Here is a 27,580-nt window from a genome sequence, read left to right on the forward strand (position 1 = left end):
GAAGGCAGCAGCAGAACTACAGTTACACCCCACTAATGATCAGCGGGCAACCTGTAGAGAGAATCACAAGTTTTAAATACCTTGGTGTCCACATTACTGAAGACTTAACACGGACTGTTAACACTCAATATGTTCTGAAGAAGTCCAGACAACGACTCTACTTCCTTCGTCAGCTAAGGAAATTCAAAGTTTCTACATCCATCATGAAGGCCTTCTACACTTCAGCGGTTGAAAGTGTTCTAACTGGTAGCATCATCACCTGGTATGGGAACTCCACAGTTAAGAGATTGTAGTACTCTGCAGAGAGTATAGTGCGCTCAGCTGAACGTACTATAAGAACTCAACTCCCTGCTCTACGAGATATCTATTCCAGAAGAGTACTCCTAAGAGCCCAAAAGATTCTGAAGGACTCTTCTCATCCTAACAATGGATTATTCCTACCGCTGAAATCAAGAAGACGCCTATGTAGTCACAAAGCCAGAACTGAGAGACTCAGGAGAAGTTTTTATCCCCAGGCCATCCGAACTCTGAACTCACACTATACTGACTTTGCACACATTCACTCCTCAGCACTCATGACCCACCCCCCCACCCCCCCCACACACACCTACATGACTTTTAGCACTTTTACATCCCTCTCCCTATGCTACAGACCTTTTATTTATTTTCTTATTTCATCACACGTCAAAACACACACACACACACACACACACACACACACATATCTGACTTTCTCCAACTTTTGCACATCTCCATAGAACGTTTTATTTATTATTTTTGATTTCTCCTCCATCTATCTACCCATGTCCTTGATTGCCTAGCCTTTCTGCCCCCCCCCCCCCCCCCACCCCCATCCCTAACACACACACAAAAAACACACACACTTACATCATCACTGTCATCACCTCACATACAGCACACTGCTTGCTACAGTAAGCCTCCTCTACATACCCCCCCCCCCCTCCCTACATACACAGCACATTGTCTTCAGGATCTTCTCCAATACACATCCTCTACATACTTACAGCACACTGCCCCCACCTACCCACACACACACTACACACACACACACACACAGTCACTGCTCCACTCCCCTGCCGCCCACATCTTCACTGTCATCACTCACATACATCATACATACAGTACTCTGCTTGCAATAGTAAGTCCCTTCACCATACTTGCAGCACACTGTCCCCCCCCCAATACACAGCACATTGTCTCATGAGGAAGCTTCTCCAACACACATATTGCACACTGCCCTCTCCCCACATACACAGCACACTATCCCATCTCCCTTGTCATCCCCCCAACACACACACCAAGACCCCTGGCGGTTGGGTTAGCCCCCTGAGCCGTGGATCTGCCCAAGGTTTCTTCCTTGGTAAGGGAGTTTTTCCTTGCCCTTGTTGCTCTTGGGTGCTCCTTGTTGGTGCCCCCCCCCCCCATCCCAATCCTCCACCACCTTTCTTATGCAGCCCTTGCCACTTAATCTACTAAACCCCTCTTCTACTGCACTTTACCCCCCCCCCCCCCCCCCCCATAAATGCACAAATAGGCTGACACCAGACATAATGTCACTGCATTTCTTATTTCCCGTAACTATATGCATGTGACAATAAACTTCCTTGTATCCTTAACTGTATTAGCAGTTATTAAAAAATCCCAAACAAACATGATAACTTCATGTCATTGCATAACATGCTGTATCAGGGGTGTTAAACTCATATTAGGCAGTGGATCAGATTTACTGGAATGAGACCTTGTGGGGCCGTCATGTCATGGTCATTATAATTTTTCGGCATGGGTCTCAATCTGTTGTTTGATGATATACTCCTTTATTATACCTACTTAGCCAATGAGCAAGCAATTCCAAATTGACTACTGTCACAATACTGCTCTTTCTCTCTTGAAATACCTTCATGTTTTTTTTTTTTGGCCTCTTCCTTCTTGAGGATGGTTTGTAGTGCTAGGTTTAATCAGTGTCATATTAAAGAGATATTATGATTCTTGTCTTCTCACATTGTTGAAGACAATTGGACTGGAAGATAACTCTTTTTTTCCTAATTTCCCTTCACACCCAAAACATCTGGGGGCCATATGAAACCTGCTGGCTGGCCTGATCTGGCTCCTGGGCTTTGTGTTTGACACCCCTCCCATATTGCAAGGGCAGGAGCAAACATATGTCCTGTATTTTGTCTTTGGACACAGGTTTGTCATTTAGTAGGCTACCCTAACTCATAGTCTTCACTAGGCACAAAACGGTTCAACCCTAAGTCACATCAAAGTAATAGGTCAAGGAAACATTATAAATTCAACTGGACATGGAAATTGTTCACATAGAGAATCCACCTCATAAATAGCCATGACATCATGCCACTTAAAAAAGTACTGAGGTGGAACACATTCCTCTAAATTGACTAGTTTTGGACAACAAGGCTCACATATGGGCATCAAGGAAAAACACTGGTAGCCTCCAGTCTCGATTCCATGTTACAATGTCAGTGCTCAACAACATTAGGCCTACTCCATCTTATTTATTTCAATTGAAATCAAATGTGCCTACATTCAGGATGGAGAGAAAGATCACGAGACTAGATTTATTGGTCATGAGACTAAATTTATTGGCCATCATGGAGGACTTATTATCTTTCCTGATAATAAGTCATGTCGCTTTAACAAGGAGTTGCCGAACCAGAATGACGTAGTATAAACCAACACTCAAAGGAGAGTACGACAACGACCATGAAAACAAGGAAGTGAAGACAGGGAACTTTGACTAGGCTGCTGTGTTTTTGTTGTCAGGAAGGCCCCGATTTTACTTCAGCGATCAAGACTGCCTCCGTGTCTCAAATTCTTTGTCGACATTAACCAATTCACGGAAAATGAACAACAAAGGTAATAAGAATGTTTGTCAGCATTCTCTGATCAGTGACTTTCGATCTTTCATCACAGGATATTTAACCCCGCTAGCTCGACAGTTAGCTCACTAGCTAGTTATATAACGACCATTTTCTAGCTAGCAGCTACAATTAGCCAGCTAACTAGTCAGGCAAATAAATAACGCAAGCCACCATGGGATGTAAGCTTTAGTACGATCTTACATCCTCTTGTTAATCTTTTGTCTTTTGAAGAACATAACGTTATTTTGTAAAAAGTATAGACTTCATTATGTGTTGAATTACCTCCGTCAATTCAAATTGTGTTTCGGCTAACGTTATGACAATGGTGTTTTTACAATCATCAAGCTAATGTTAGCCAAAATGACTCCGCTAACTAGATGCTAGATGGCTGCTGAGACTGGCAAGCTCACCCAATGACGTGATACATAAGGTGACCCCAAAACATTGCTCCCCTTGCAGCATGCATTTCTTTGTCTGTTGGAATCTGTGACTCTTAGCGTTATTTGGACAGATCAAGTCGGCAGTGATGTATAGCACAATATGCCTGCAACAGCGAGACGATCTGGTTCGAATGTGCGTGGTTTAGAGTAGCGTTATTGATGTCGATTTTGTGCAATGCTTAATGGCAATGTATGATTGTAAAATGACCACTGACTATATTGTCATTATATCCTGTGTTCGGCGTTTGTAAAATAGCTGTTAATGGTGTCTTAATTTTTTTCTGTAATTCTTGGTCATAGCTCGCCTCAGTTGCCTTTGTTATGTTGAATCCATAGATTGAATCCTTTATGTTACGGGTTTGCCTGTAGTGGTCACCATGAACCACATAAATCCCGTGACACTACATCCACATTGCTTAGAGATGACGTATGGACACCTTGCTATCATCACAAAATTAGTTAATTCAATTAAAAAAAACTTTATTTATCCCCGAGGGGCAATTTCCTTACGCAGGCATAGTGACATATAAGACAGGACAAAAGAAAGAACAGGACGGGGGGTGTAAGTAAGGAGGAATCAGTCAGTGTTGCTTCCCTGCTGAAAAAATCAGGTAAAAACCAGTTTACGCTGGTAGCTGGTTTTAGCTGGTCTTTGCTTATGTAGCTGGTTGGGCCACCAGGTGGACATGCTGGCCTGATCCATGGACCAGTGTCTCCAACCCTGTGCAATTTAAGATTAACTTATTGTTACACCTTATTATAAGCGATAAGTAAGATAAGAGTATATGTCTGTGATCACAGACATACATAACAGTCCCTTACTGTCCATTGTGCATCAGTCTGATTGCCTGGTGAAAAAACACAATTGTCGCGTGAAAAAACACAAAAGGTCCAGGCCTTGAGATGGTTTCTAAATTATTGCACAGCAAAAACCTATTTGACCAGAAACAGGTCGGGTGCCAGTTGAAACTACAGTACACAGCCCTAGCATGTTTAATCCTAAACCCTAATGGACCTCTACCCCCATTCTACATGTTTGCAAATTTGCAGAAAGGACCCATGACATTGGGTTTTTCAACTACAACAAATTGTTACTTGTAAATTGAAATTAAACGATTTGACTTAACTAGATCTTATGTTTATGTCTTAACAGGCTCATATCCTCAGCAAGCTGTGTACCCCCAGCAGAGCTCTGCCCCCATGTACCCCCAAACTATGCAGGTCCCTGCCCAGGCACCTCCTTACTCTGATGCACCTCCGGCGTACTCTGAGGTAACACGCTAATTTTTGTGCTCCATTAGCCAGTTGCATACATTTTTCACTCCCTTTTGTGCCCTCACACATACATGCAAAGGTAACACGCTTATTTTAGCCAGTTGCACACATTTATTTACCATACTGTTTCCTCTCCCTCGTGCCCTCACACATACATGCAGAGGCAACATGCTATTTTTTGTGCTCCAGTTGCCATTAGCCACATTTTTCAATATACTGTTTACTCTCCCTCTCCTTACATGCACTTTCTTGCCACTAACAGATCTACCAGCCCAGGTACATGCACGCACCCCCTGCTCCTGGTCAGATGGCGCAGATGTCCTCCGCCTACCCAGGCACTCAGATGTTCATGCCCTTGCCACAGACGATGCCTGTGGGGACTATGGGCCCTAATGTCCCGATGGCCTATTATCCTATGGGGGCGGTGTACCCCCCAGGCTCCACAGTCCTGGTGGAGGGGGGCTTTGATGCAGGAGCTAGATTTGGAACCAGCAGCAATCCTGCCCTTCCTGTAAGTAGACAGAAATATTTGGCTTTTAGTAAAAACTGATTTTCATGTTCTTGTACATGTGACATGATGAAGTATTTACAGGGTTCCAAGTCAAATGTAAAATTCCATGATTTTCGCTGACAAGAAAACCTGAATTTCCATGACATGAATGATACAAAATACCGACCAACGACTTCAGAGCATTCAAGAATCTTTGAGATGAATAAATGGGCATTGAATAAACAAAGTTAGGCTAACCACAACCACTCAAGCAAGCAGTAAAGCTAATAACGAGATGTACATCAATTTTGCGTGGAAATATATTTGTATTAATGTATTTTGGCAAGTAAATTAACTGCTACAACAAAATTCCCTGATATTCTATGCCGTTGCCCTAAAAAATATACAATTCCCAGACTTTGCATATGTCTGAAATAGTCTATATCAAATTTTCATGATATTCCAGAAATTCCATGACCTGTGGGAACCCTATATTTATATTAATGCGGTTCTGGGAAGTTGAACGGTGCGGCCCTCTCAGATGTCCGTGCAGTTTTTGTGGTTTTAAAAAAAAAATAAAGATCATTCACATTCCTGACTCCGACTGAGTCATAATCAGTCACAGCCAATCAACACAGTAGTTCAGGACCACAGAAGGGAGGGGTGTAATTTGATTGGCTGTTGAGCATAAATATCAGCAACATATTTGCCAACTGCATATTTTAAATAGAAAAAGGTGAGGAGGATGCATTATCTGAAGGGATTGAGTCAGAATGGTTAATCTTTAGCTATGACTATCCGAGATATCTGGGTAGGAAATCGCATGTCTTCTGTCTTGGTTTTGCATGGGTGGAAGTGATGTCCTATGAAGTAGATAAGCCAACAGACCACTTCATTTCACAGGTGTGAGTTCTTGCTGCAGATAATGTTTCCTGTTTACCAGCTGTAACAATACGATATTGATATCAACACCTCCTCTAATGTGGTTAACAGCATGTTACACTGTGAATATAGTTCAGCTTACTCTTAGTGGTGCTGTTGCATTTATCAACTGGAATTTGAACACAGTCCAACTGTGTTAAATAATTTGCAAAGTAGACTATTGCTATTGCTACTACTGCCAGTTTTCCCATACACATCATACATCAAGTGGAATGACTGGTGTAGCTTAGCCATCTATAACGTCATTTAGATTAGATTAGATTCAACTTTGTCACGGTGCAGAGTACAAGTACAGAGCCAATGAAATGCAGTTAGAATTTAACCAGAAGTGTAAAAAAACTGAGTTATGCACAGAAAGTGTTGTTATATAGACTTAGTGCTACAGCATGGTTAGTGTTATAACATGCAGTCTATTCAGTTGGATGTATGTATAGTTAGTTGTATATACAATATAAAGTAAAGTATGGTATAAGTAAATAAAGTAGATTGACCATACCCTGGACCATCCTGTAAGGATAATAGACTGAGCATGAAGCTGGTTAGAACAGCAACTCGACTGGCCAATGGCTAATGAACCATTTTGGTGGGAGTATGATCATACCCTTTGCCTTTGGGCGAATAGTAAGACCATTATGTCATTAACCGCTCAAATTTGTTAAGTATGTTAAATTAATTATGTCAAAATTATGAATATTTGAGGGGTATATTCAGCTCTCAAACTGTGTTGAATCTACAGTATATCTTAACCGTCCTACCACATACTTCCAACCATTCTCTAAACCAGTTGATTGTAACTGGCACAACTCTTCAGCCAGATAGTTCAGCTAAGTAGTGAAAACACCTGCAAACAATACATCTGACTCCAGAAAACAGATTTTTATGCGCTGGCAATAGCTGTGGCCAGAGGCATTATGTTTTCAGGTTGTACGCACGTTTGTCCGTCCCCATCTAGTAAACGTGATCTCTCAAGAAGGCCTCAATGCACATGCTTCAAATTTGGTACGAATAGTCAATTGGACTCAAAGATGAACTGATTCTATTTTTAAAGTCAAATGTCAAAGGGGGAGGGGTTAAGCTAAATGGGGAAATCACTGCACCATCAATAGACCCTTTTAGGACTGCCCCAAAAAATGGAACACTGAACATGATAATGTCCTGGCCTAACTCCGCAATTCAGTCCCACACAGTCTACAGACTTACACATGTTAGTGTGAATGGATATGGTCTGGTAACATCACGTATGTATGTCAGGCAATGAGAAAGGATAGCAGGGAAATGTAATAGGGTCAGATTTGTATTTTGTATGCCAAAATGTGTTGTAGTTGAATGCTCCATCAGCATTTTGCCATAAACCACCTGATGGTCATAAAGGCTTTCTAGGCATGATTTTTCTTTGGACAGATTTGTTAATTTCACTTTTCTCCCCCACCCACAAACAGCCACCTCCTCCTGGATGCCCAGCTAATGCTGCCCAGCTAGCTGCCATGCAGGGAGCCAACGTGATGATGACACAGCGCAAGAACAACTTCTTCATGGGTGGCTCCAATGGGGGCTACACCATCTGGTAACAGCGGCCTCTACCCCAGGCTTGTTCCTCTCTGTCACCCTAAAGCCCCCTTCTCTCTCTCACTCTCTCTCTAGCTTTCTACCTCTCTCTTCTCTCTCTACCCACTCTCTCTCTCTCCCTCCGTATTCCTTCTTTGCTTCCTTCGGGGCTGCTTGGCCATGCCACAATACTGATATCACCTAACGGAATGTAATATTTTAGAGCCCTTAGTCAAGGTACAGTACTCCACTGCAGATTGAGAGCACAAATAGCTCAGACTAGTGGTAGGTTGACCATACCCTGGACCATCCTGTAAGGCTAATAGACTGAGCGTGAAGCTGGATAGAACGGCAACTCGACTGGCCAATGGCTAATGAACCATTTTGGTGGGAGTATGATCATACCCTTTGCCTTTGGGCGAATAGTAAGACCATTATGTTGTCGCATTAATATTTACTTTTACACATATAGAGTTTACACACAGACTAATTACATTGTCTGTTTTTATCATCCATTGTAAAACCATTGTGCAATGCTTTAGATTCACAGGTGATATCTCTTTTCTGGGTTACTTCTTTTTGTTTACCATGGACACCAGGTATCATTTTTTGGGGTAACTTTTGTTATATGAAACACTCTAGCAGAATGTCTTCCTCTCTTAAGGTGCTCTCATTTGGCCACAGCACTAGTAGACTTAAAATGTTTTGTCTTTTTGACCAATGTTGTGTATATATTTGGTAATCACAGCATTTTTCTATTATTAATCAGGATTAGGATGTAAGGAATTACAAGGATGGGTGCTGTTAGATCCATAGAGCATCTATTCAGAAGCAGAAAGCACGAGAATGATGACCTCAAAATCAGATTTCAAGGACTTAATTTGTTTACAGAGTGAAATCATAGTGGAATACTGTACCTTCAGGGCGAGCTTAGATGAACTATAATCAGGTGCCAAAGTCTACGAGCACCATTAAAATATAAGCAAAGAAATTTACAGATGAATGCAGAACCCAATGCAGTTGCAAAATGTTTTTTATTTTGTTTTTGTTTTCTTTTTGTGGAGAGGTTGGTTGGCTTCGTAACACGTCAGCTGTTGTTATAATCCCCTTCCCCTCTATTCATGCCCCTCGTCGGATACCCAGAGCTGTACATACTGCAGAATTTGAGTTAGCTGAGTAAAAATGTTAGGTCTCCCAATGAGTCCCTGTTTATCCCGCCCACTTAGAATGGGCTTAAGTCATCTTAGTCCTGATGCCATGGTCAAGGTTTCATCAGATTTCTTGTTCTGTTTAATTTTGTTAATTTGTTTTTATTTTATACATTTTTTTTTTTTTTTTTTACAGTTTTTCAACCTTTGGCACATCAAGAGCAAGGTTTTTATTTCCTTCTTAGTGAAATTCCTTTGAAGTATAACCAAGGAGCAGGTTGTACCAAAGATCTGGACTAGAATGCACTAAAAGCTTTTGCTGTGACTTGAAAGTCATCTTTCATAATAATTCTGCACATAAGGTAAAATTTAAAAAGAATAACGAAAAACATATCAAATTTAGTGAATGGTGATTGTTTTGCAGGCATACCATGTCTGTAGAGGCTCACCACTGCTGTGACTTGTCTTTTGTAGTGGGGTGCGTGAAATGCGTATTTCTAGTGTAATTGCATCTTGGTGGTTCTGCATGCTTTTTGCACTTTTCTTCAAATACAATTTTTTTTTGTTTGTTTTTAATAAAGGATTTATCATTGTTAAATTTTTTAGGAATACTACAAATATTAATTTATGTGCACTGTCAACCAACTCTGAAATGTTAGATTTTGCAACTTGTTTTTTGTACAAATGCTTTATAAGTGCAAATACAATGTAAGTCATGCACCTCCCTGTGTGGATGATTTTACAAAGCAGTTTCATTAAAAATGTACCTTCGTTCTATGGAGGCGAATGTCTGATGGTGTGTAAGGGCTACCACTTAACAAATGTAGGTTCAAGCATTTGGTTCCACATGAGGGACTAAATGGGGATATAAAATTCATACAGGCTTAGGAGTGATACTGAGAGTTATACGGTGTGTGCTGTCATCCACTTCAAGTTGTTTTCATGTGTTTGGTCTAGCCCTGTAGCCAAGTCTTTAGGTCAAATGTCTTGCATAAATATGAAAAGCATTCACTAATTCAGTTTGAGATCAGTAAGAACATGACAGCCTTTTTCTGGAGTGGAAGCAGCATACATTAGTTGAGTGGTTAGTTTTACTAAACAAAATATTCATTGTTTTAAAGGAAACAGCATTTGTTACAATACAATAAACATTCATAGAGAATCATGCTTAAACATATTAACACAAGGTTATAAGGCATCCATAACAACGAATTCCCACTGTAATGATTTGGGCTAGATTGTCTCTAGTGTGTTACACAAACCATGACTGCCTGAGCTGATGATGATGAGGAGAAACCTAACTTTAGTCAAGTGCAGTCTGGTGTGTCTCACAACAGTCTGAGGTACTGCTCATGTACTAATGGGAAGACCTCTGAAATGTTATGGTGAAAATTGAATTAGTTCCTGTAACCTTGTTCGAGTGTTAAGTGTGACCCATAGTGACGGCATTAACAGCTTTTTGCATGTAACATAGATAGATAAGCAAAATTAAAAGCACACACACAGGTCTCCTGATGTGATATCCATTCACTGAGTCTTCTATTACAGAGGCTCATTTATTCACTGAACATTTCCAACTACAAAAGTCACAAGCTCTCTGGACTTCTCTGGCTCTCTAGCCAATACTTCTTTCTGTACAAGTTTCTTTAAAAAATAATGCTCCATGCAACTTTGCAATGTAGTGCTGTCCATTTAGCTTTCCTGTTTAAAATGAAATCCTAGCAGTAGCAGATCACATTGGCATATATGGCCTATGGTACAAACATTTTGGCAAGGTGACATACATTCCCCACTTCATATAGGTATGAAGTAACAATGACTTACACATGTAAACACTAAAATAGTTACTACCACACTGTCCAATCCGATATTATTTTTTTGTCTTCACGGGCATTTGCAATTCAGATGTCTATGCTTGCAGTTGCTTATTGCTTATTATTAGTAAATTTGGAAGTAATCTTTGTATCACTGGGTATCCGACACGATAGTTGTGAAAGTTATTGCCCCAAGTTCTACTTAAAACCGATAATAAATAAGTTTACTTGTGTTTTTGGCTGTAAAGGTATTATTTACATTTCCAAGCATTACACTTGCCATTTAGCTCCATGTCTTATATTTTGAAGTTGTGCCACTTCTGTGTGGCATGTCCATGGTGAATGCATAGCTTGACTTGACGCAGAATGTCTGGGGCACAGCTTTCAGAACTACACATTAGATTCCAACAATTATTTTAATGTCTGTTGTCTTTTGTATCTCTTTATTTATTTATTTTTTATTGCAGACCACTGGCACCTTGGCCAATACCCTATGTTGCTGATGTACTTCACAAAGCAGCTTAAAAGTAACTGTTGCTATGATGGCTTATCCCCAGCACATTTGTCCTTGTCTTTATAAGTAGTCTAGTGATCATGCCAACCAAGAGCGAAATAAATGTGAGAAATCCGAGGCCAGAATCTGATTAGAAAATTTGAAGCTAAAATTCCATTGAATTGCAATAATATTTAGCTGCAAAACTATCTAATTCTGGTTTTCGTGAAATGACCGAAGGACCTATTCAGTTCAGGTATTTCATTTTTCCAATGTCCTTTTACCTTTTTTTTAGTGTTTTTTCCCCTGAATGAATCCATGTATAAGAAGTAAGTTGGTCAGAGGACACATGAAACACTTCATGCTTGGTTTTGGGAAAAAAGTGAAGTGATTTCTGCATTGGAACTGTGGTGCACTTAACACTTTTATACTAAAAATACAATTAAAATTTAGAATAAATTATATTTTGGACAATTGAATTCCACCTGTTTTGTAATTTGTAAAAGGCATATCACTCGGATGCTCATGCACTGTTGAGAAATGCTACACAGCATAATGTCTACCGATGGAGCAGGATCATGAAGGAGGTTTCATACAAAAATGTCTGAGTGAACTTCATATTTACTGTTGCAGAAGTCTTACATAAGTGTTAACATCAACAAAACAGACAAATGTAAATGAATATACAAGGCAGAAGGAAAAAAAACTAACTTTACATGTACATTTCTGCACTCACTGCATATGAGATTATCCATTTATAAATGTCATCTTAGGTTTTTGTTCCATTCAATTTAAAGGTCTTTCCTGTCTGTAGTGTTAGTGTACAATAGAAATACCATTTTCAGACTGCCAATGTCATCTAAACCGACTGGTTTAGTAATATGCTTTCATAATGGCCATTGGAGTGGAGCCGATTCTAAAATACTGACATGCTTTGTGTAAAGCTGATCATTTAACAATCCATCAATGAAAGAAAATTCCACAACTAATAAATATTGACTCCAAGAGTTTAAGCATACATCTGTACTTTCTATAGAAAACAAATAAAAAAAAAACCCTGGTATATTTTTTCTTCTTCTTCTCAGGTAGGAGTTAAAAATCATTCTTCATTAAAACATACAAAAATAAGTGGAACACCATTTGTTTTTATACAAACAGATCAAAATGTAAAAGTCTGGAGTGCAAACTGTGAGCCATGAAGTTTCCTGAATAGCGACACGTTTTCCTTTGGCACCCTCGAAGCAGCACTGCTTTTGCCCGCTATTCTACCATTCCCTGTAGCTTCATCAATAACTCCATGACCCAACCTCTTGTTAGAGCACCAAATGACAATCTGCATAGATCAAACAGGCACAATGTGAATTCAGCTAGATCTTCCATAAATCCCCCCAGAACACCCCCCCCCCCCCCTTCTATTCTTCCTTCAACCACATAACATATTTATCCAGCTCTCCACAGTCATCTCCCTTTCCTGTTGTGAGTGAGTGGGCACATTTTGTCCAGGGTTGGAACCTCAGATGAAGTATTCCTTCTTTATGGGTACGACGGTGTCGTTGTACACCTGGTCGGGATCCTCTCCAGGTGCAGGCTCACCTGTCGTCCTGTAGGCACCCTTGTTGTGGCACAGGTATCGGTAGAGCAGGAAGGCGCCTGCGGCCAGAGTCAGCAGCACCAACACCACAACAACTACAATCAAGTTAAGAAACACATGCTTTTTAAGTCAGACTTCCACAGTGATTAACTGAAAGACCACACACCCACACATACACACAGGGGAGGTCTGGTTGGATAATGTTAAGTAACTGAAGCTGGGGTATGGCTTTATAGATCACGCAACCTACATGACCCGGTCACTAAGTGTCTTAAGCGCAGATTTTTTTATAACTCCCAAGTATTTTTCAGATTAAAGATTAAATGTCAGCCAGTGCTACCATATGCCATGGCATACTCCTGCCCTCTGCTGGTGTCAGAAAGAATGGAAAGGGAGTCACAAAGAGCCACTTGACAGATACATTATATTATCAATACTCATTTACAGTGATTGAAAATGTGTTACAAATTCATCATGATACAGAATTATATTAAACATATTTAGACAACATGAAAGATGGGCTAGCCAGTTTACTGTGCAATAGTCCCAGCAGCATTATACAACATTATACAAGTACATACTGTAAATGTGTATACATTTGACCACCCATTTATTTGTGAGTATGGGATTCAATATGAGACCTTTTCTGAGTCATATTGGAGCAAACTAGCACTCTTCAAATTCACACTTTTAAAATAGCCTAGAGAAAGAAACATAAATTACCCCCGATGACCGCAGAATCTGGCTGGGTTGGAGGTTCCGTCACTGGTTTCACAGATGTTGCTGGAGAAACGAAAACACAGCTGATACCACAAAGCAGGCCTATATTGTGTACACTAATGGAATCAAACTAGAAAATGTAATTTCGAGGAAATTACCAGTGCATGAAAATATAAACATACTATATTAACATAAAATGCAAAACAAACTTTTATTTGGAAACAGTTGGCAGGAGTCATAGTTGATAACAACTGACAGTTCAAATGGCTGAACAGTTAAATTGTTGAGTAGTTTAAATAGTTAAATTATTTAATAGTGAATTACTGTAGTGAGGACATTTATTTTGAAACAGTTGTGGGCAGAGGAAATAGTTGAACAGGATCTGTAGTCTTAAGAGAGCCATTGTATGCTTAAAGCCTGAGACAGAGTATATAGTTTAAAAGTTAAACGTAGATAGTAGATAGTGTAATGGATGTTGATGGATAGTTTAATGGGTGGATGAGTGAATGGTTTGAAGAGGATGAATGGATTGAAAGTTGGATGGAATGTGCCTTATATCCTTGTAGAATGGAGAGATACAGAGAGAGTTGGCCTAGTTGAGCAGAAAGCAGTTGATACAGGTGCAGTCAGTTTAACTGGCTCTTTGATGGGGCCTAGTTGAGCAGCTGGAAGTTGATACAGGTGCGAATCAAGTTAAGTAGCCCATTGTGATGTCATAGTGCCAATGCAAAGTCTATGGGGAAAAATAAGCTTGTTTTTTGTTACTCAAAAAGTATAAAGTTAAAAGTTAAAAATACATTCCTCAAGTGTCCTTTTCAAGACCTACGTTACAAAGTTTCTAGGTTAAATGGTTGAAGCTGAATTAGACGCAGAAATTTGGTGGGAAGAAGAAGAGGAAGAAGCCTTAGGATAACATTTGCATGCACTGTAATTATATAACTAAACAACACATATCAGCACTAATCATGCTGTGCATATGGTCTGTGAAAGTTTAGGGTTGGATTGAGTGGTGATTGCTTCACCTGTTGCAGAGCCCAATTTGAGGTCCAACGACAGGTGATGGCGAGATCACAAAGAGACAATGCAGAACAGTCCCACAAATGATCATTAAGTAAGTGTATTAGGCCTACATTGCTCTTAAAATATTACAAAATGGCAATAGGTCAGCGAATAAACATCACATACCGTTCATGGGTGCAATGCTTGCCATAATGGATTGCCCTTTGATTGTGATTTACGCTACAAGAAAGGTTAGACACCATACATTAATACATCGTATTTTAAAACTCCTTGTGAAGTTTACAATCTGTCCATGATCTAAAATCATAGTTAAAGATATTCATGAAGTCACTCCTTGAAGGTCATGTAAACCATCAAATATCAGGCCTTCATTGCAGGCGCTGGCGGTAGACAATATCATTGGCTACTCCGTGCGCTCTACTCAGACCAGATATTCAAACTAGAGATTGTTTACGATTAGGCAGGACTGTGTTAACCATCACTAAATAATAACTATTTTAACAATTTGTTCGAGGCTGTGGCAATATAGGGTCTTACTTTACTACGGATGCTAGTCAAATGTCAAAAAGTCGTAACACATCTGTTACATTTCTCACTTCCTGAAAACAAAGCCCCGAGAATATCAGCATTCAGGTCTTCGGTTAAGTTTGTCTTGGCCAGTTAGATAGAAATTCGTTTTAGAGACTGATTTATTCATTAGCCCATAAATAACAAAAATAAAAAACCCTTTACTTTGCAAAAAGTTTTAGGCTACTTGCACAGCAGGCCCATCAGAAATAGGCACATCAAAAACTAGGCTACAGTTGCTACAAACTAAGCTACAACTTTTGTCTGACATCTTACCTACCGCCCTTAGCCTACAACAAAGGGTGAAATGAAACAATGTAGCTCATGTCACGGGATCATAGCTACATGTCAGCGCAAGTAATGTTAACTAACCACCCAGTAAGCGAGGCCAACTATGTTAAAACCTTGAAACCAATAATCACATTAGTCCTGCGGCTGTGGTAGGACACAGCCTGCTACTTACGTACCAACAGTAAACGTTCAGATTCAGAAAGAGCAGCAATCCTGCGAATGATATCTTATCCTAACAGGAACAGCTCGAAGAAAATAAGGAACCACGCAAACTCCAGGAACTCCCGGGTCGCCGCGTTAGCGTGTGCCTTTTCCTTTAGCGCTCTCGCCCTACAAATTAAACAATGGCGCTAATTCACAAAGCCAGGAGTTGAAAGCAGTCGACAGGATACCACCTTGTTAGGCGGGTTGCTCCTGACAAGCCACAGAAAGGGGTGAGATCACAACGTGGAGTCTCAGCAGGACCTCGAAAATATAAAGCCAGAGTGAGGCACAACACGTGTTTTTGATCATTTATTTACGTTTAAGCCATCGAAGAACACATTACATCTGATTTAGGCCCTATTATTACAGGACAATTGCAATGTAGAACCTTCTCCCTAAAAAGACACATAAAACTTGTTTTTTTTGCTCAGAGATTTTCTGAATGTCGCACTTTTCTAAACAGGCTTAAAAAGAAGATGTTACAGTTTATGACTTTCGGTGATTGCACATTGGCTAAAACATTTTTAATTTGTGGATTCCTCTATAGGCCGAACTGTTGAGTCATAACATAGATTGAATAACATAGACTATTCTCATATAGACTATTCTATATTCAACATATAGATTTATTCGGGAATCAGGCAATAGCTATATTCAATTTAAAAACAGTGGCTGTGTTCCCTTTTCATTTTTGTTAGACAAAAACAAGGCTGTGTTTATCTGGGCGAGCTGCATGCCAGCCATCCCATGTCTTGATGGAAGGTTCTGTTACGATCTTCTGACCCCTCCATGGAATGTTGCCTGTCAAGAAACAGTATCATGGTGAAACACTCAGATCTTAAATCTTCAAACTATGTTTTGTTTTGTTTTTTAATCAGTGAAAGGCACAACTCGTATTGTTTAAAATGGCTATTATAGTGGTTAAATTACAAGACAAGACATACTTTTCTATATACGGTATTGGGTGTCACATCACTGTCTCCCTGTGAAGGCCAGAGTCCTTGGCAGCTGCCCCCTTATATTAGAAACACACACATCTTTACTGAGCAGGAAAGGAACATGTTTCAACAGAAATCAGCAGGCAACAAAGTGGCTGGGCTACATAAATATTTACATAGCCTACAATTTACATACAGATTGACACTCACTGATGGCAATCAATGAACCTGAATATGATACCAATTAGCTTTAAACCAAAGTGTTTGCCAAATACCATAAACACAAACTTACTTTGCTATGTGTGGAGGAGACATCGGCCCCAGCATTTTGTCTGTCAGATGCCTCTCCATTCTCTAGCACCACATTGCTGACAGGTGCCTCACTGCTGTCAGGCTTGTTCACCTGTGGATCCTCTGCTGCTTTTGCCTCAGGGTAGTTGCTGTTGGCCGCCTTTGGGCCCGCTCCGGCAGCAGCAGACTCCGCAGTAAGCTCTTGCTTGCCTTGTTTGTCATCCTCTTGTGGTTTCTCCTCCTCCTCTTCCTCCTCATCTTCCTCCTCCCCCTTCTCCTCTTCTTCCACCTTTTCACTCCACCTGGCACCAGATGCTCCGTTTAAGGCCTCTGCCAGCGGCTGCTCGGAGTGAGTTGAGCTCACCTCGTCATCTCGGACTTCAGCGATGGACTCTGCTGGAGTGGGCCGAAGCTCCGGCTCAGGGCTGTATCCCTCTAGTGAGGGTCTGGCCACACTCCTCAGAGGGCTGGTTGGATTCTTCCTTCTGTATGGTACACAGTCCAAACAATTCATTGCACTGATAAGCCATGAAGTCTCTCACTCTGCACTGTATTCAGTGTTTCCCATACATTGACTAATTTGTGGCGGCCCACCACAATATCAACATTGACCACCACACAATGATTTTCTATGTTGTACTATTTAAATTGGATGAAATCCTTTCATTGTATAGCTATGTGCAACTTTGCACAGCCTCTCCTTGTCTCTCTGTCTCTCAAAGAACCTGCACGCATGTTTAAAGAAAACATTTTTGACATCATAACCACGCTAAACAGATTTGTTCAAAACTGTTGCATTCAAGTTAACTCTGCACTACCCCCCCCCCCCCCCCCACACACACACACACACACATTACCTACCACCACAAATAGAATTTAATTGTCTTCATGTCTTCATTCTCAGTGATGCATAGATTACAATAACAATAAAACAACAAAATAAATAGATAGTTGTAGTAAAAATTTACAAATAAATACATTTTGAAAAGCATAATAAAATACATAACATTTCAGAGGGGAAAGGGGAAAAAATGTATTAAAACAATTGATGGCAATCTTACCGAAGGGAGCCTCTTGGACTGATGGTAGACTGGAACTCTGAGAAGCTGGCCCTCCATGCCCTTGGTGAGATCAGTGATCTCCTTTTCATTGAGGCAGAGCTGCAGTCAGAGGAGGTTAGTGCTTGCATTGATAATTTACCTGGTCTAATCCATTTAAAGATTTGTCAAACCTCAGAAACCTATCTTTGAATTCCTGGTGCAAAACATAACTATTGAGCACTACTGCAGACAAGTACATCATTGCTAACACCTTCAAGCACTCTTTTTAAACAGGTGAGATGCTGTAGGCACATACCGTTGGAGGTTGTTGATAACAAACACTTTGTCTGGATGCTGATCTTTCAGATCAGTGAGAACATCCTGAAAATCACGGTTTATCTGAAAGGAAAGTATAACCAGGTCGTGGGTGAATGACTGAGTGTTTCCATAAAATGCAATAGTATTTTCATCACAATTAGCCTCACTGTGGGGATTAAGTTGAATCAATAATTTCACAATAGACATTTCTCTGTACAAACAACACTGACTTTACTATTTTAGATTCCTCTGCAAACAGACATCAACTTTCGCCATCATGTACAAGATGCATTGAACAATTCACTGAAACTCAATTTACCGTGTTCAGTTCTTTATACAAGACCTCACTCAGGTTGGAAATGGCTTGAAATACCGACACATAGCATCCAATACGGCTAGTGTTGAGGAAAAAAAACATTAATATTCAGTGATTTCTCCATGACATATATGCATTATTATTTATTCAACCAGCAAGGTCCAATTTATTCTGAGATCCAAAAATGTCTTGGAGCCCTGGACCAGATAGGCACTACAATGAGAAAAAAACTCTTACATAAAAGGGGACCGTCCGCTAACACCACAACAACACACCAAAACACAACAGGCACAAAAAACATAGAGATCTGAGGTGGAAATAAATAAAGGTGCATGATAAGAACAATGACTGTTCTATAAAACATATTTTGAAAGATTTCTGACGTGAAGGGAGGGCAAAGATTTTATTGCAGCTCATGTCAAGGTCGTGGTGCATGAAAGGACAAACAGACAGATCTACCCAGCTCTGTTTGGGTGGTTGGGACCATGAGGACAATTTTCTCTAATGATCCAGTGTAATAGCTATTGGGGCAATATGTCAACAAACTAGAAATGCAGTAGTCTACTGTGGTAATTCCCCCAGTAACGCCTTTGCAATGCCAAATGTGTTTTCCCGATATGACACAATGACATGCACAGAATCATTCTATATCATTTACATGCAACAGTTACACACTGCAAAGCAGTGTGAGGAAAGATTAGATCAGTTAGATAAATTATTAGATCAAAAGTTATTCTGTGCAAATAGTTTAACCTCACCAAGAAATGTGTTTATTCTAAGTGCACAGGGAAAACAACTTGAGCACACAAAAAAAGTCTCAACCACAGCCTGTGCATAAATTCACCAGCTGCAGCGTGAACCTTGAATATCTCACCTCCCAAAAAGGACAGGCAGTTCCTCTTTAAGTTCGTTGTTGATATCTTCATAAACACTCTTGGCTGTCTGCAACTCTTCCTTCGCCTGGGCAGGGCAGAGTGGACATTTCATTATGAGTCAGACCACTCTAGGCCTGCTTGTTTCCTGCTGATAAGATGACAGCTCTGCCATACTGCTTCTTTGTTTGATTAAGTCTAAGATCTGACATATTACATTCCTCTCTCCAAAATGTCACAGATGTTCAATGTAAAAATGTACAATGATTTTCTGTCCTTCTAAACTGCATTAGGTCTTTTCCACTGCACCTTAGCTATCTTGACGTCATCTCTCTTCTTGGCGCTCTCCAGCGCCTCCAGGTGGTGACGTGAAGAATCGTAGTCTACCAGCTTCCTGTTGCGTTTGGCCACTCTCTCCTACAGGCATGCATTTGGAGAGGGGGGGGGGGTCGTTAAAAGAGCAAGATATAAAAAAAAGAGTAGTCGTTCTTTGTACAGTATGAGTGCTTATCTTTTTTTACCTTGACATCTGGAAACTGAGTCATGTAAGACTCCATAGTGCGCGCAGCTTGGTCTAAGATTTTTGTCTCATAGTCATTCCATAAAAGATCTTGTCCCTTTTGGACCAAAACAAATATTATGTTTAATCACATGTTGTTTGTTTTGCTTTCTGAAAAAAATATTGGTTTGAAAATGTCAATAGTGACGCACCTCCACAATGGCCCCTAGATCCTCAAGTCCATTCCAGTCAGATTCATAAGTATCATAGAGAGAATGAGAGAGCCGTTTGGAGGCCTCTCTCATTACTGTAATGACAGGACACATTAAAACAGTCCAGATATGATAATAGAAAACATCTCAAGCATTAGTCATCTATTTGTAATAACCAAGGCATATGAAGTGGTATACTATTAGCTTTAAAATTAAACATAAATACCTTTGACAGCATTATGATACGCCTTAAGGTCTTTGTATATCCTACTCCCATCACTCTGAAAATTTAATTATATATATCAGCTGAAGGCTGCATTTTACCTTTAAACAAAGATCATTATCATTATTCATAATAATTATCTCTCACTGCTAAATATCAGAAATTATTAAGAGAACTATATACTGTATGTTCATTGCTTATGGTACCTGCTGTTCGTTTAGATCTTGGACGTAATATTCAAATTGTTCATCTTTGGTCACCTCACTCTTGCCAAACCTCTGTAAGACCTGTGACACACCACAAATGAAATGCCTTCAAAATATCAAGCAGAGCTGTTTCTTGTCAGAAGCAGACATTTACATTAAAACTGGACACTTTGGGTTAGGGTTAATATGATCTTCACAGATTCCTGAGTATCTGTGATCGGATGGAGGCGATCACCATACAGTAGGAATCAGATTTTTAAAGTTCATTTTCCATCAAAATTGCTGGTTTAATTTTAAAAAAGGGAAATCAAATTATTGTTTAATGCACCATAGTTCTTTGGGAAATGTTTTTCCATTCATTGGTAAACCGTAAGCCTACTACTAGCTAAATAAGGGAAATCAAACTACTACTACTACTACTCCTACTACTAGCTTAAAAAAGGGAAATCAAATTATTGTTTAATGCACCATAGTTCTTTGGGAAATGTTTTTCCATTCATTGGTAAACCGTAAGCCTACTACTAGCTAAATATAAATGACCAGCTTTTAAATACGCTTTGATGGAATTTGATGATACTAGCCAGGCACTGGGTGTGTTTATTTGGAGATCACTTATGGCCCCAATAAACTTCTCTGTTTGCCAGATGCAAATCAAACATCTATGGTTACACCCAATGACAATTACAATATAGGCGCAGTTATTGTCTTTGTTTCTACTGTCATGGTTTATAATGTTCATTTAAGTTGCCTTTACAGATAATAGCCTTGTTGAGAGCATATGAATTGTGTGTTGGACAATATGAATCCATACACCCAAGGGGTTTTAGAGTCTTGTTCCAAGTTCTGGTTTGATTAACATAACCTAATTGAAAAATTTCCACAAACAGTCGATATGAACATGAATTAGATTATGTTACTTAAACCAGAAAGTACATCACTCTTCGAAAGACTTAAAGCCTACCTTCTCTTGGGTTCTGCTGAATTGTCGTTGAACCCGTTTAGCAAAGGCACCCTTTTGCTTTGGACTAGTGGCAGCATTGACACTTGTCTTTGATGAATCCATGAAGTTTGTCTTCCTCTTGTCCTTTGCTTTAACAGAGAAATGTTTATTAATTTGAAAACTTAATATGTCATGTATGTGTAAACCCCATGTCTACTTTCTTCCCAGCATGCTAACAGGGGCGTGTCTATGTGGGTGGGTGGGTTGGTTGGTGGGGCGGGGGTGGGCAGCGCCCACCCAGAGATAACCCCCATGCCCACCCTGAGAAATGACCTGCCCCATGACTCATCCAAAGAAACTGAGGTTGGAAAACACAGGTAGTGCTATTTCTGAGCAAAGGTGACATCTTGTGTTCTCCTTCAGAGCTAAGGTTATATTAGAACAGATCCACCAGAATCCACTGGGCATTTGAGGTGCTGTGCTAATCAGTGTGCATGCGCTTAACAAGCAGTGCATTTTCATAGAATCTCTTTCATAGAAAGTCTGGTAGGCTACAGATTCTGAACCTGACTGCTCATGTTAATCAAATTAAAACTGCTTCTAGCCTTGATCCTTGTTCCTTTCTCATTTTGTTCTCCAGTTCTCCTAGTGTTTTTTTAGTTGGCTAGTCCTTTAGTTTCACAGTTGAGTTTACACGTTTGGTCAGTGGACAGTGGCAGTGGACATTGATTTAAGTGACACAATCAGACACAAGTGACACAATTTCGCTAGCTAGCCAACTTACATGTAATGCTAGGTGGCTCATTAAAAAACAAGCAGCACCTTCAACCCCCATGCATGCCTCACTTTTCTGTTTCTAAGGAGGATGAGTTGACACTATGTTACTCATAATTGGCAACGGTGTTCAACTGTGAGCCTGAAGTCACAAATTCACATCATGTCATTAAGCTTTTTTACAAATAAAATAAGACACTACCATACCTGACCCTGTGTGTTCTAGTTCATCATATGAAATATTTTCTTCAACTAGTTTTTTTACATTTATTTTAACTAATTACATAGAAAACATAATTGCATTCACAGAAGCCATATTCACATACATTTTCACAACATTTTCCTCTTGACTCCAAAAACTGATGCATGAGATAGATATAGATAGATAGATAGATAGATAGATAGATAGATAGATAACTGATGCATGAGATAGATAGATGTATATGAATCTGTAAATAATTATTATTGAAATGGATTTGAGCTGTATCAGTCTATGACACCACTATAACTAGGCAACCCTACAGGCTATTGTTGTATTTTAATCACCTGGTTTAACAACACGCTTTTAAATATGTGGGCTAGGTTAAGGGTCCCGTGTATCTGCCAAGGGGTCTGCACAAAAACAGATTATATTTTGTACAGTACCTGTTGCATACTTCTCCATTTAGCCTACCCCGCCCAAAGATGACATCCTGGCAACCCCTCTGTAGACCTATGTTAATTGCTTGAACCATATTGTAACCAGAATGTTAGTTTACAAAGTTATTCATAGGCTAGACTAACCATAAACTATTATACTGCCTGGTGCTTATGTCAGATTGTTCCGCCCACTAATCATGGCCGTTTGGACTTGGCCCATTGTAACTTTTTTGTATAATGTAGGCCTAGCCCATTAGATTATAGGCTGAACAAAGAAGATTATTATGGTTAAACAGATCCATTGCTCACAGGTAGACTAATATATGGCCACAAGGAAATTATTGTAAATGTTAATCAGACTATTGCCATAATGAGCAGCGAAATTAAGGTCTTCCACAGCAACTGTCTCTGACAATCCGCGCACTACGGTTCCCACACGACCTTGCGAAGATTAAGATGATCTTTAAGCCACTCCCAATCCATGAGGCGAACTTTGCGCTGTGTTGTCATAACGTTCCGGGGTAGGCTATGTTCGATTTCACTTTGATTTCCCCGGTGCTGCTGGACATTCTCGGCATGACCATGGGCAGCACGTTAGCAAAGTGTGCCATCACTGATCTGGGCATTCAGTGGGTTGGGTGGGCGGTCGCCTCGATATTCAAAACCGAAAAGTTTTACGATTTAGCAGGTAGGCTAAGCTTACATTTGTGGGGCTGGGTGAACTTAATTCTAGTAGCTACGTAATGGTTAAATTGCAACAGGCTAGCTTGACAGCCTGCTTTGTCGATTGTTCAGCAAGTCGCATGTAGCCTACGTTATGTAACGTTTGGACAAGATGTTGTAGGCTATTCAGTTTTATGCCAAACGTGGTGTATTTGTGCAATTAAATGAGTTATTTTATATCAGTGCACCACGAGATCGCAGAGCATGTTATCTAAACTGAGGAGTTGTTGTGAAACAAGCGCGTTTCCCCGCCCACTATGAGTAGCCTAAGATACTGTTTGACTTAATGGTCGTTCTGACCGGCTTTCTTAGCCGAGTTTCTGAAGTATTTCTTGAGTGGTAGTCTAACAGCATTTTTTTTTTGAAAATTATTATTCAGGCAGTCTGTATAGCAACAGTAGCAACCCACACGACATGTTTCCGAAAGTGAATTAGTGGAGATCTTGCAACTTTGTTACAAACTTTACAGTCTGCACAACTCCGCAATGTCGCCTAGTTAAAGTTGAGAGTCCTAGACTACACAATTCAGTAGGCCTAGCCTAAACCTAGACATTTACGTCGGTGTCACAAATTAATGTTTCATTCTCGAAAATGCAGATCTACATTTGTTATAGGAATAACAGTCAAAACTTTCACTACTACTTCAATACTAACAGTCAATACAATTAGAAAGTGACCGAGATCCATGCTTACCCGTCAAAGCACTATTGGCATCTCTGTCCAGCAGATTTAATTATGATGAAGTTAGTAGTACCACCTTAATAAATGTGTGTGCCCTTGCCGCTTCCCGCTCTCTAAAGAGCTTCTCTCTAGTCTGAAAGTGTTCCTTTGAACTTTGGAACCAATAAACCAGCTCCTCAGTAAAATATTCATCATTGAACACGCCTCAGTCAGCAGAGGGCAAGCTAATGTATGGTTGAATGGCTGGCCCACAATTAAATCATAATGTGAAAATAATAACTATCATTCTGTTTTAGGGTCTGGCACATTTGTTGCGTTGGCTCACCTGAGTCGCATCTGGGGAGGGACTGGATACCAGCGACAGAACATACAGACAGGACTGGTCACAGCATGGGGACTGAGGTATGTCTGATAACATGCGCCAAAGACACCTGTGAACGGATCATATGGTCTAACATACACACACACACACACCTCTTTTTTTGTATTTCAAAGGGTTCAGGGTTGAACCCACTACTATGAGTAACTCCCATTAATGAATTCCATTAAGGTATTTGGTTAATCAGTAGGCTAATGCTGGCAATGGTTGATAGCACTGACTTCGCTGAACAGGCTTGGAACCTTCCTCTTCCTGAGAATTCTGAAAGACGGACAAGATCGCAGGTTCAACGGTGTCAGAGACAGCCCTGGGACATTTTTTGTGTACTGGACTGTGCAAGGTAGGCTGTTCGAGTCCTCTCTGTTGACATTGCACCTGCACACAGGATTGTTTTCTTACATTCAATACCGTACTATCAATAAATACATTTACAATAGCAACATGCAATATGTATACACAGGAATATTATTGTAAAGGATTTGCATTATTATTATTATATTCTATAGGAATTGCATTATTATTTGCACTATTTGCAGTTAACATGCAGCTATAAAACTAATATAATACATTTATTTTTACATGGTAATGTCGTCTTTGTTAAGCTGCAGATGAGAAGGGGAATGAGCTGTCAAAAAATGTCTGCAAATACAAACCGAAACTGACATTTTGGTACTCGTACAGTATTCATCCAAATGCAGACAGCACAGGGAGGCTGTAAAGCAAAGGGCAAAGGGCAACAGGGTTTGAACCCTGAACCCCCCCCCCCCCCATAAATTATCTGCCTAAAATTGAATGCCATCCGTACACAGTAATGCTGCAGAATTTAGCTGGTCCTATTTCTCCCTTGTAAATCATTCACTCTCTTTCCCCAAAGTGATTGATTTCTCTCGGATGGCTCTCACAGATGACAAGGTCTACTTGCTGTGCGTTCACTGGTGTTTATGTTCTCTTGCTGCACAGCTCTCTGGGTCTTCATCACCCTGCTGCCCACACTCATCCTGAACAGTGAGAAGCACGATGTGCCCCTTGGGGCGACCGACTACATTGGCTGGGGTATGTGGGGGCTTGGGTTTGCCACAGAAGCCATTGCAGACCAGCAGAAGTGGAGCTTCAAACGAGATCCTGATAATACTGTAAGTATTCTATTGAGAAAGTGCTACCATGCAGTGGCCTGAAAAGTTGTGGGTTCAGTTCCCGCCTGCCACCGTTGTGCCCTTGAGAAGGCCGTTAACCTGGAGTCTCTCTCGGGAGACTGGCCATTGTAATAATTGACATATGTAGGACAATGAAGAGAGTGACAGAAAGCAAGTGGGAGAGCAATTGGGTGGGATCGGGAAATGACTCAGGTTGGACTTAAACCAGTGTGATATGGATGCCTTAGCCAGTTGCGCCACTGAAATATTATGATCCTTAGATTGAGTTGATAAATGATTCTCGAACTCTCAGACCAAGTGCTTGCATTTGCAACACCCCGAAAGTTTGACCCAATCTCAATGCATGGGGAATTTTAGGCAATGCTGCAAGTACACTGGTGTTCTTTTAAAGGTGCAGTCAGCGATCATACACGATTTCAAGCCCATAATATTTATATTTATGGTCACGTTTAGCAATAATCTCCTCACAACCCACTAGCTGCCCATTCTGTGAGTATACACCGTAAAAAACCTGGCCTCTGTAAGCAGCCCAGACTCTGAACACTGAAGGGAAGGATGAGCTACCTCTCTGGTGTTTTGTTTGGTTCTTGGTTTAACGGCTCCTACAGTACACACAGCTGCGTGCGTTGCGTTGCTGGAGACGCATCCCATTCACTTTACATGGGCTCACGTCATCCATTGCCGAACTAAATTGTGGGTCCGTTGCGTCGCGTTTCTCCCGCTCGCGTTGAGAAGTTCAGCTATTGCTGCACCGACAGACGGCACTGGCCAATCAAGCCAATCGACTGACAGCACCAACCAATCAAATTACGGTTATACTTCAAGTCATTTGCATAGCTACTGTCGGGAACACCCACTGGCATGCGTTGACGGAACGCAACTGTGTGTAGGAGCCGAAAGTGTAATGTATGTTGTACGTGTCTTTAATGCCATTTTCTAACCATTTCAATACTTACTGGCCTGTCAAGACTATGTTGTGTAGCGTTCATTTAATAAATCTCCCTCTTCATCCACAAGGGCAAGTTCATCCAGAGTGGCCTGTGGGCCTACAGCCGCCACCCAAACTACTTTGGTGAAATCCTCCAGTGGTCTGGTCTGTTTCTATCTGCGTCGTCAGTCATGCGCGGGCCCCAGTACTTGAGTGTGGTGTCTCCCCTGTTCCTCTGGTTCCTGCTGCGCTACGTCAGTGGGATTCCCATGCTGGAGAAACAGGCCATGAAGAAGTGGGGTTCTGATGCCGCCTACCAGAACTACATTCAGAACACTCCCCTGCTCTGGCCCTGGCCAAGGTTCTAGAAGAGACATTCCTAATTCCTATGGGTACAAGTGTGATAACCAGTGTTAATCCCTTTTCTGTATGCTACATTTTACACAATAATTCTGAAGGACAATGACATTTGAAAACTTGTATGTTTCGCAGCACCAAGACACGCTTTCTCCTAAATGATTTCGGTAAAACAATGAAGTCGTTACACAAAACTGAAGTGTCTTGAGGTGGTGAGCAAAAAGTCTAATGCAAGTTCATTGCTGCTAAAACAGCAGCTTGTGCTCAAAGAAAGTCAATTCTGTTTACAAGCTGAAACAGGCCTTTGCGATAATGTACATAACATGCTCTACTGTTGATGCCAACCATGGTGTAATATTAGATTCTCATGAAGGAAATAAACACAGATATCTATTTTGCTGTAGATTCATGTATTTTTACAAATCAATCAGGTCCTACCAATTACATAAGTAGTAGTATATAGTTTCCATTTGGTTAAAATTATTTTTAAAAAATACAAGTCTGGTTAATCCAAGCAGCACTGCTTAGATCACACATTGAAATCACCCGTGTACTTACATACTTGCACACTGCATAGGTCCATGTGTATTTCATTACATATGGTTGACTTTGCATAGGAAGCTTGACATTCTATGATTCAAGCCTTGATG

General features: G+C 40.4%; 3 protein-coding genes across 3 annotated transcripts; 2 read left to right on the plus strand and 1 right to left on the minus strand.

The window, feature by feature from the left end:
- The first annotated feature begins 2,737 nt into the window (after positions 1-2,737).
- On the plus strand, positions 2,738-9,517 carry dazap2 (DAZ associated protein 2). Its single transcript, XM_042096798.1, has 4 exons — positions 2,738-2,895; positions 4,494-4,612; positions 4,878-5,126; positions 7,487-9,517. Exons 1-4 carry the CDS (start codon positions 2,883-2,885, stop codon positions 7,613-7,615), a joined length of 510 nt encoding a protein of 169 aa, XP_041952732.1. The 5' UTR covers positions 2,738-2,882; the 3' UTR covers positions 7,616-9,517.
- Positions 9,518-11,650: 2,133 nt separating this feature from the next.
- Positions 11,651-21,444, minus strand: bin2a (bridging integrator 2a). The gene is made up of 16 exons (XM_042096795.1): positions 21,317-21,444; positions 20,356-20,436; positions 20,153-20,207; positions 19,927-20,021; positions 19,737-19,832; positions 19,525-19,632; positions 19,218-19,303; positions 18,347-18,422; positions 18,026-18,108; positions 17,731-17,829; positions 16,671-17,154; positions 16,385-16,455; positions 15,413-16,241; positions 14,544-14,597; positions 13,362-13,421; positions 11,651-12,733 (listed from the first exon to the last, which is right to left on the minus strand). Exons 1-12 carry the CDS (start codon positions 21,416-21,418, stop codon positions 16,408-16,410), a joined length of 1,413 nt encoding a protein of 470 aa, XP_041952729.1. The 5' UTR covers positions 21,419-21,444; the 3' UTR covers positions 11,651-12,733; positions 13,362-13,421; positions 14,544-14,597; positions 15,413-16,241; positions 16,385-16,407.
- A 1,791-nt stretch (positions 21,445-23,235) lies between these two features.
- On the plus strand, positions 23,236-27,323 carry si:ch211-210c8.6. The gene is made up of 5 exons (XM_042096796.1): positions 23,236-23,396; positions 24,409-24,514; positions 24,725-24,831; positions 25,452-25,624; positions 26,663-27,323. Exons 1-5 carry the CDS (start codon positions 23,237-23,239, stop codon positions 26,939-26,941), a joined length of 825 nt encoding a protein of 274 aa, XP_041952730.1. The 5' UTR covers position 23,236; the 3' UTR covers positions 26,942-27,323.
- Positions 27,324-27,580: the final 257 nt, after the last annotated feature.

This window comes from Alosa sapidissima, chromosome 7 (assembly GCF_018492685.1).
Source record: "Alosa sapidissima isolate fAloSap1 chromosome 7, fAloSap1.pri, whole genome shotgun sequence".
Lineage (NCBI taxonomy): Eukaryota > Metazoa > Chordata > Actinopteri > Clupeiformes > Clupeidae > Alosa > Alosa sapidissima.

Bases quoted from the DNA above. Each gene is read 5' to 3' on its own strand.
- bin2a (XM_042096795.1), bottom strand. From the start codon at position 21,418: ATGGATTCATCAAAGACAAGTGTCAATGCTGCCACTAGTCCAAAGCAA. The intron at 20,437-21,316 runs GTAGGCTTTAAG...GGTGTGTCACAG, and splicing joins TCAGCAGAACCCAAGAGAAG to GTCTTACAGAGGTTTGGCAA. The intron at 20,022-20,152 runs GTATTTATGTTT...CTGTCATTACAG, and splicing joins GTATCATAATGCTGTCAAAG to TAATGAGAGAGGCCTCCAAA.
- si:ch211-210c8.6 (XM_042096796.1), top strand. From the start codon at position 23,237: ATGTTCGATTTCACTTTGATTTCCCCGGTGCTGCTGGACATTCTCGGC. The intron at 23,397-24,408 runs GTAGGCTAAGCT...ATTCTGTTTTAG, and splicing joins AAAGTTTTACGATTTAGCAG to GGTCTGGCACATTTGTTGCG. The intron at 24,832-25,451 runs GTAGGCTGTTCG...CTTGCTGCACAG, and splicing joins TGTGTACTGGACTGTGCAAG to CTCTCTGGGTCTTCATCACC.
- dazap2 (XM_042096798.1), top strand. The intron at 4,613-4,877 runs GTAACACGCTAA...TGCCACTAACAG, and splicing joins CACCTCCGGCGTACTCTGAG to ATCTACCAGCCCAGGTACAT. The intron at 5,127-7,486 runs GTAAGTAGACAG...ACCCACAAACAG, and splicing joins GCAGCAATCCTGCCCTTCCT to CCACCTCCTCCTGGATGCCC.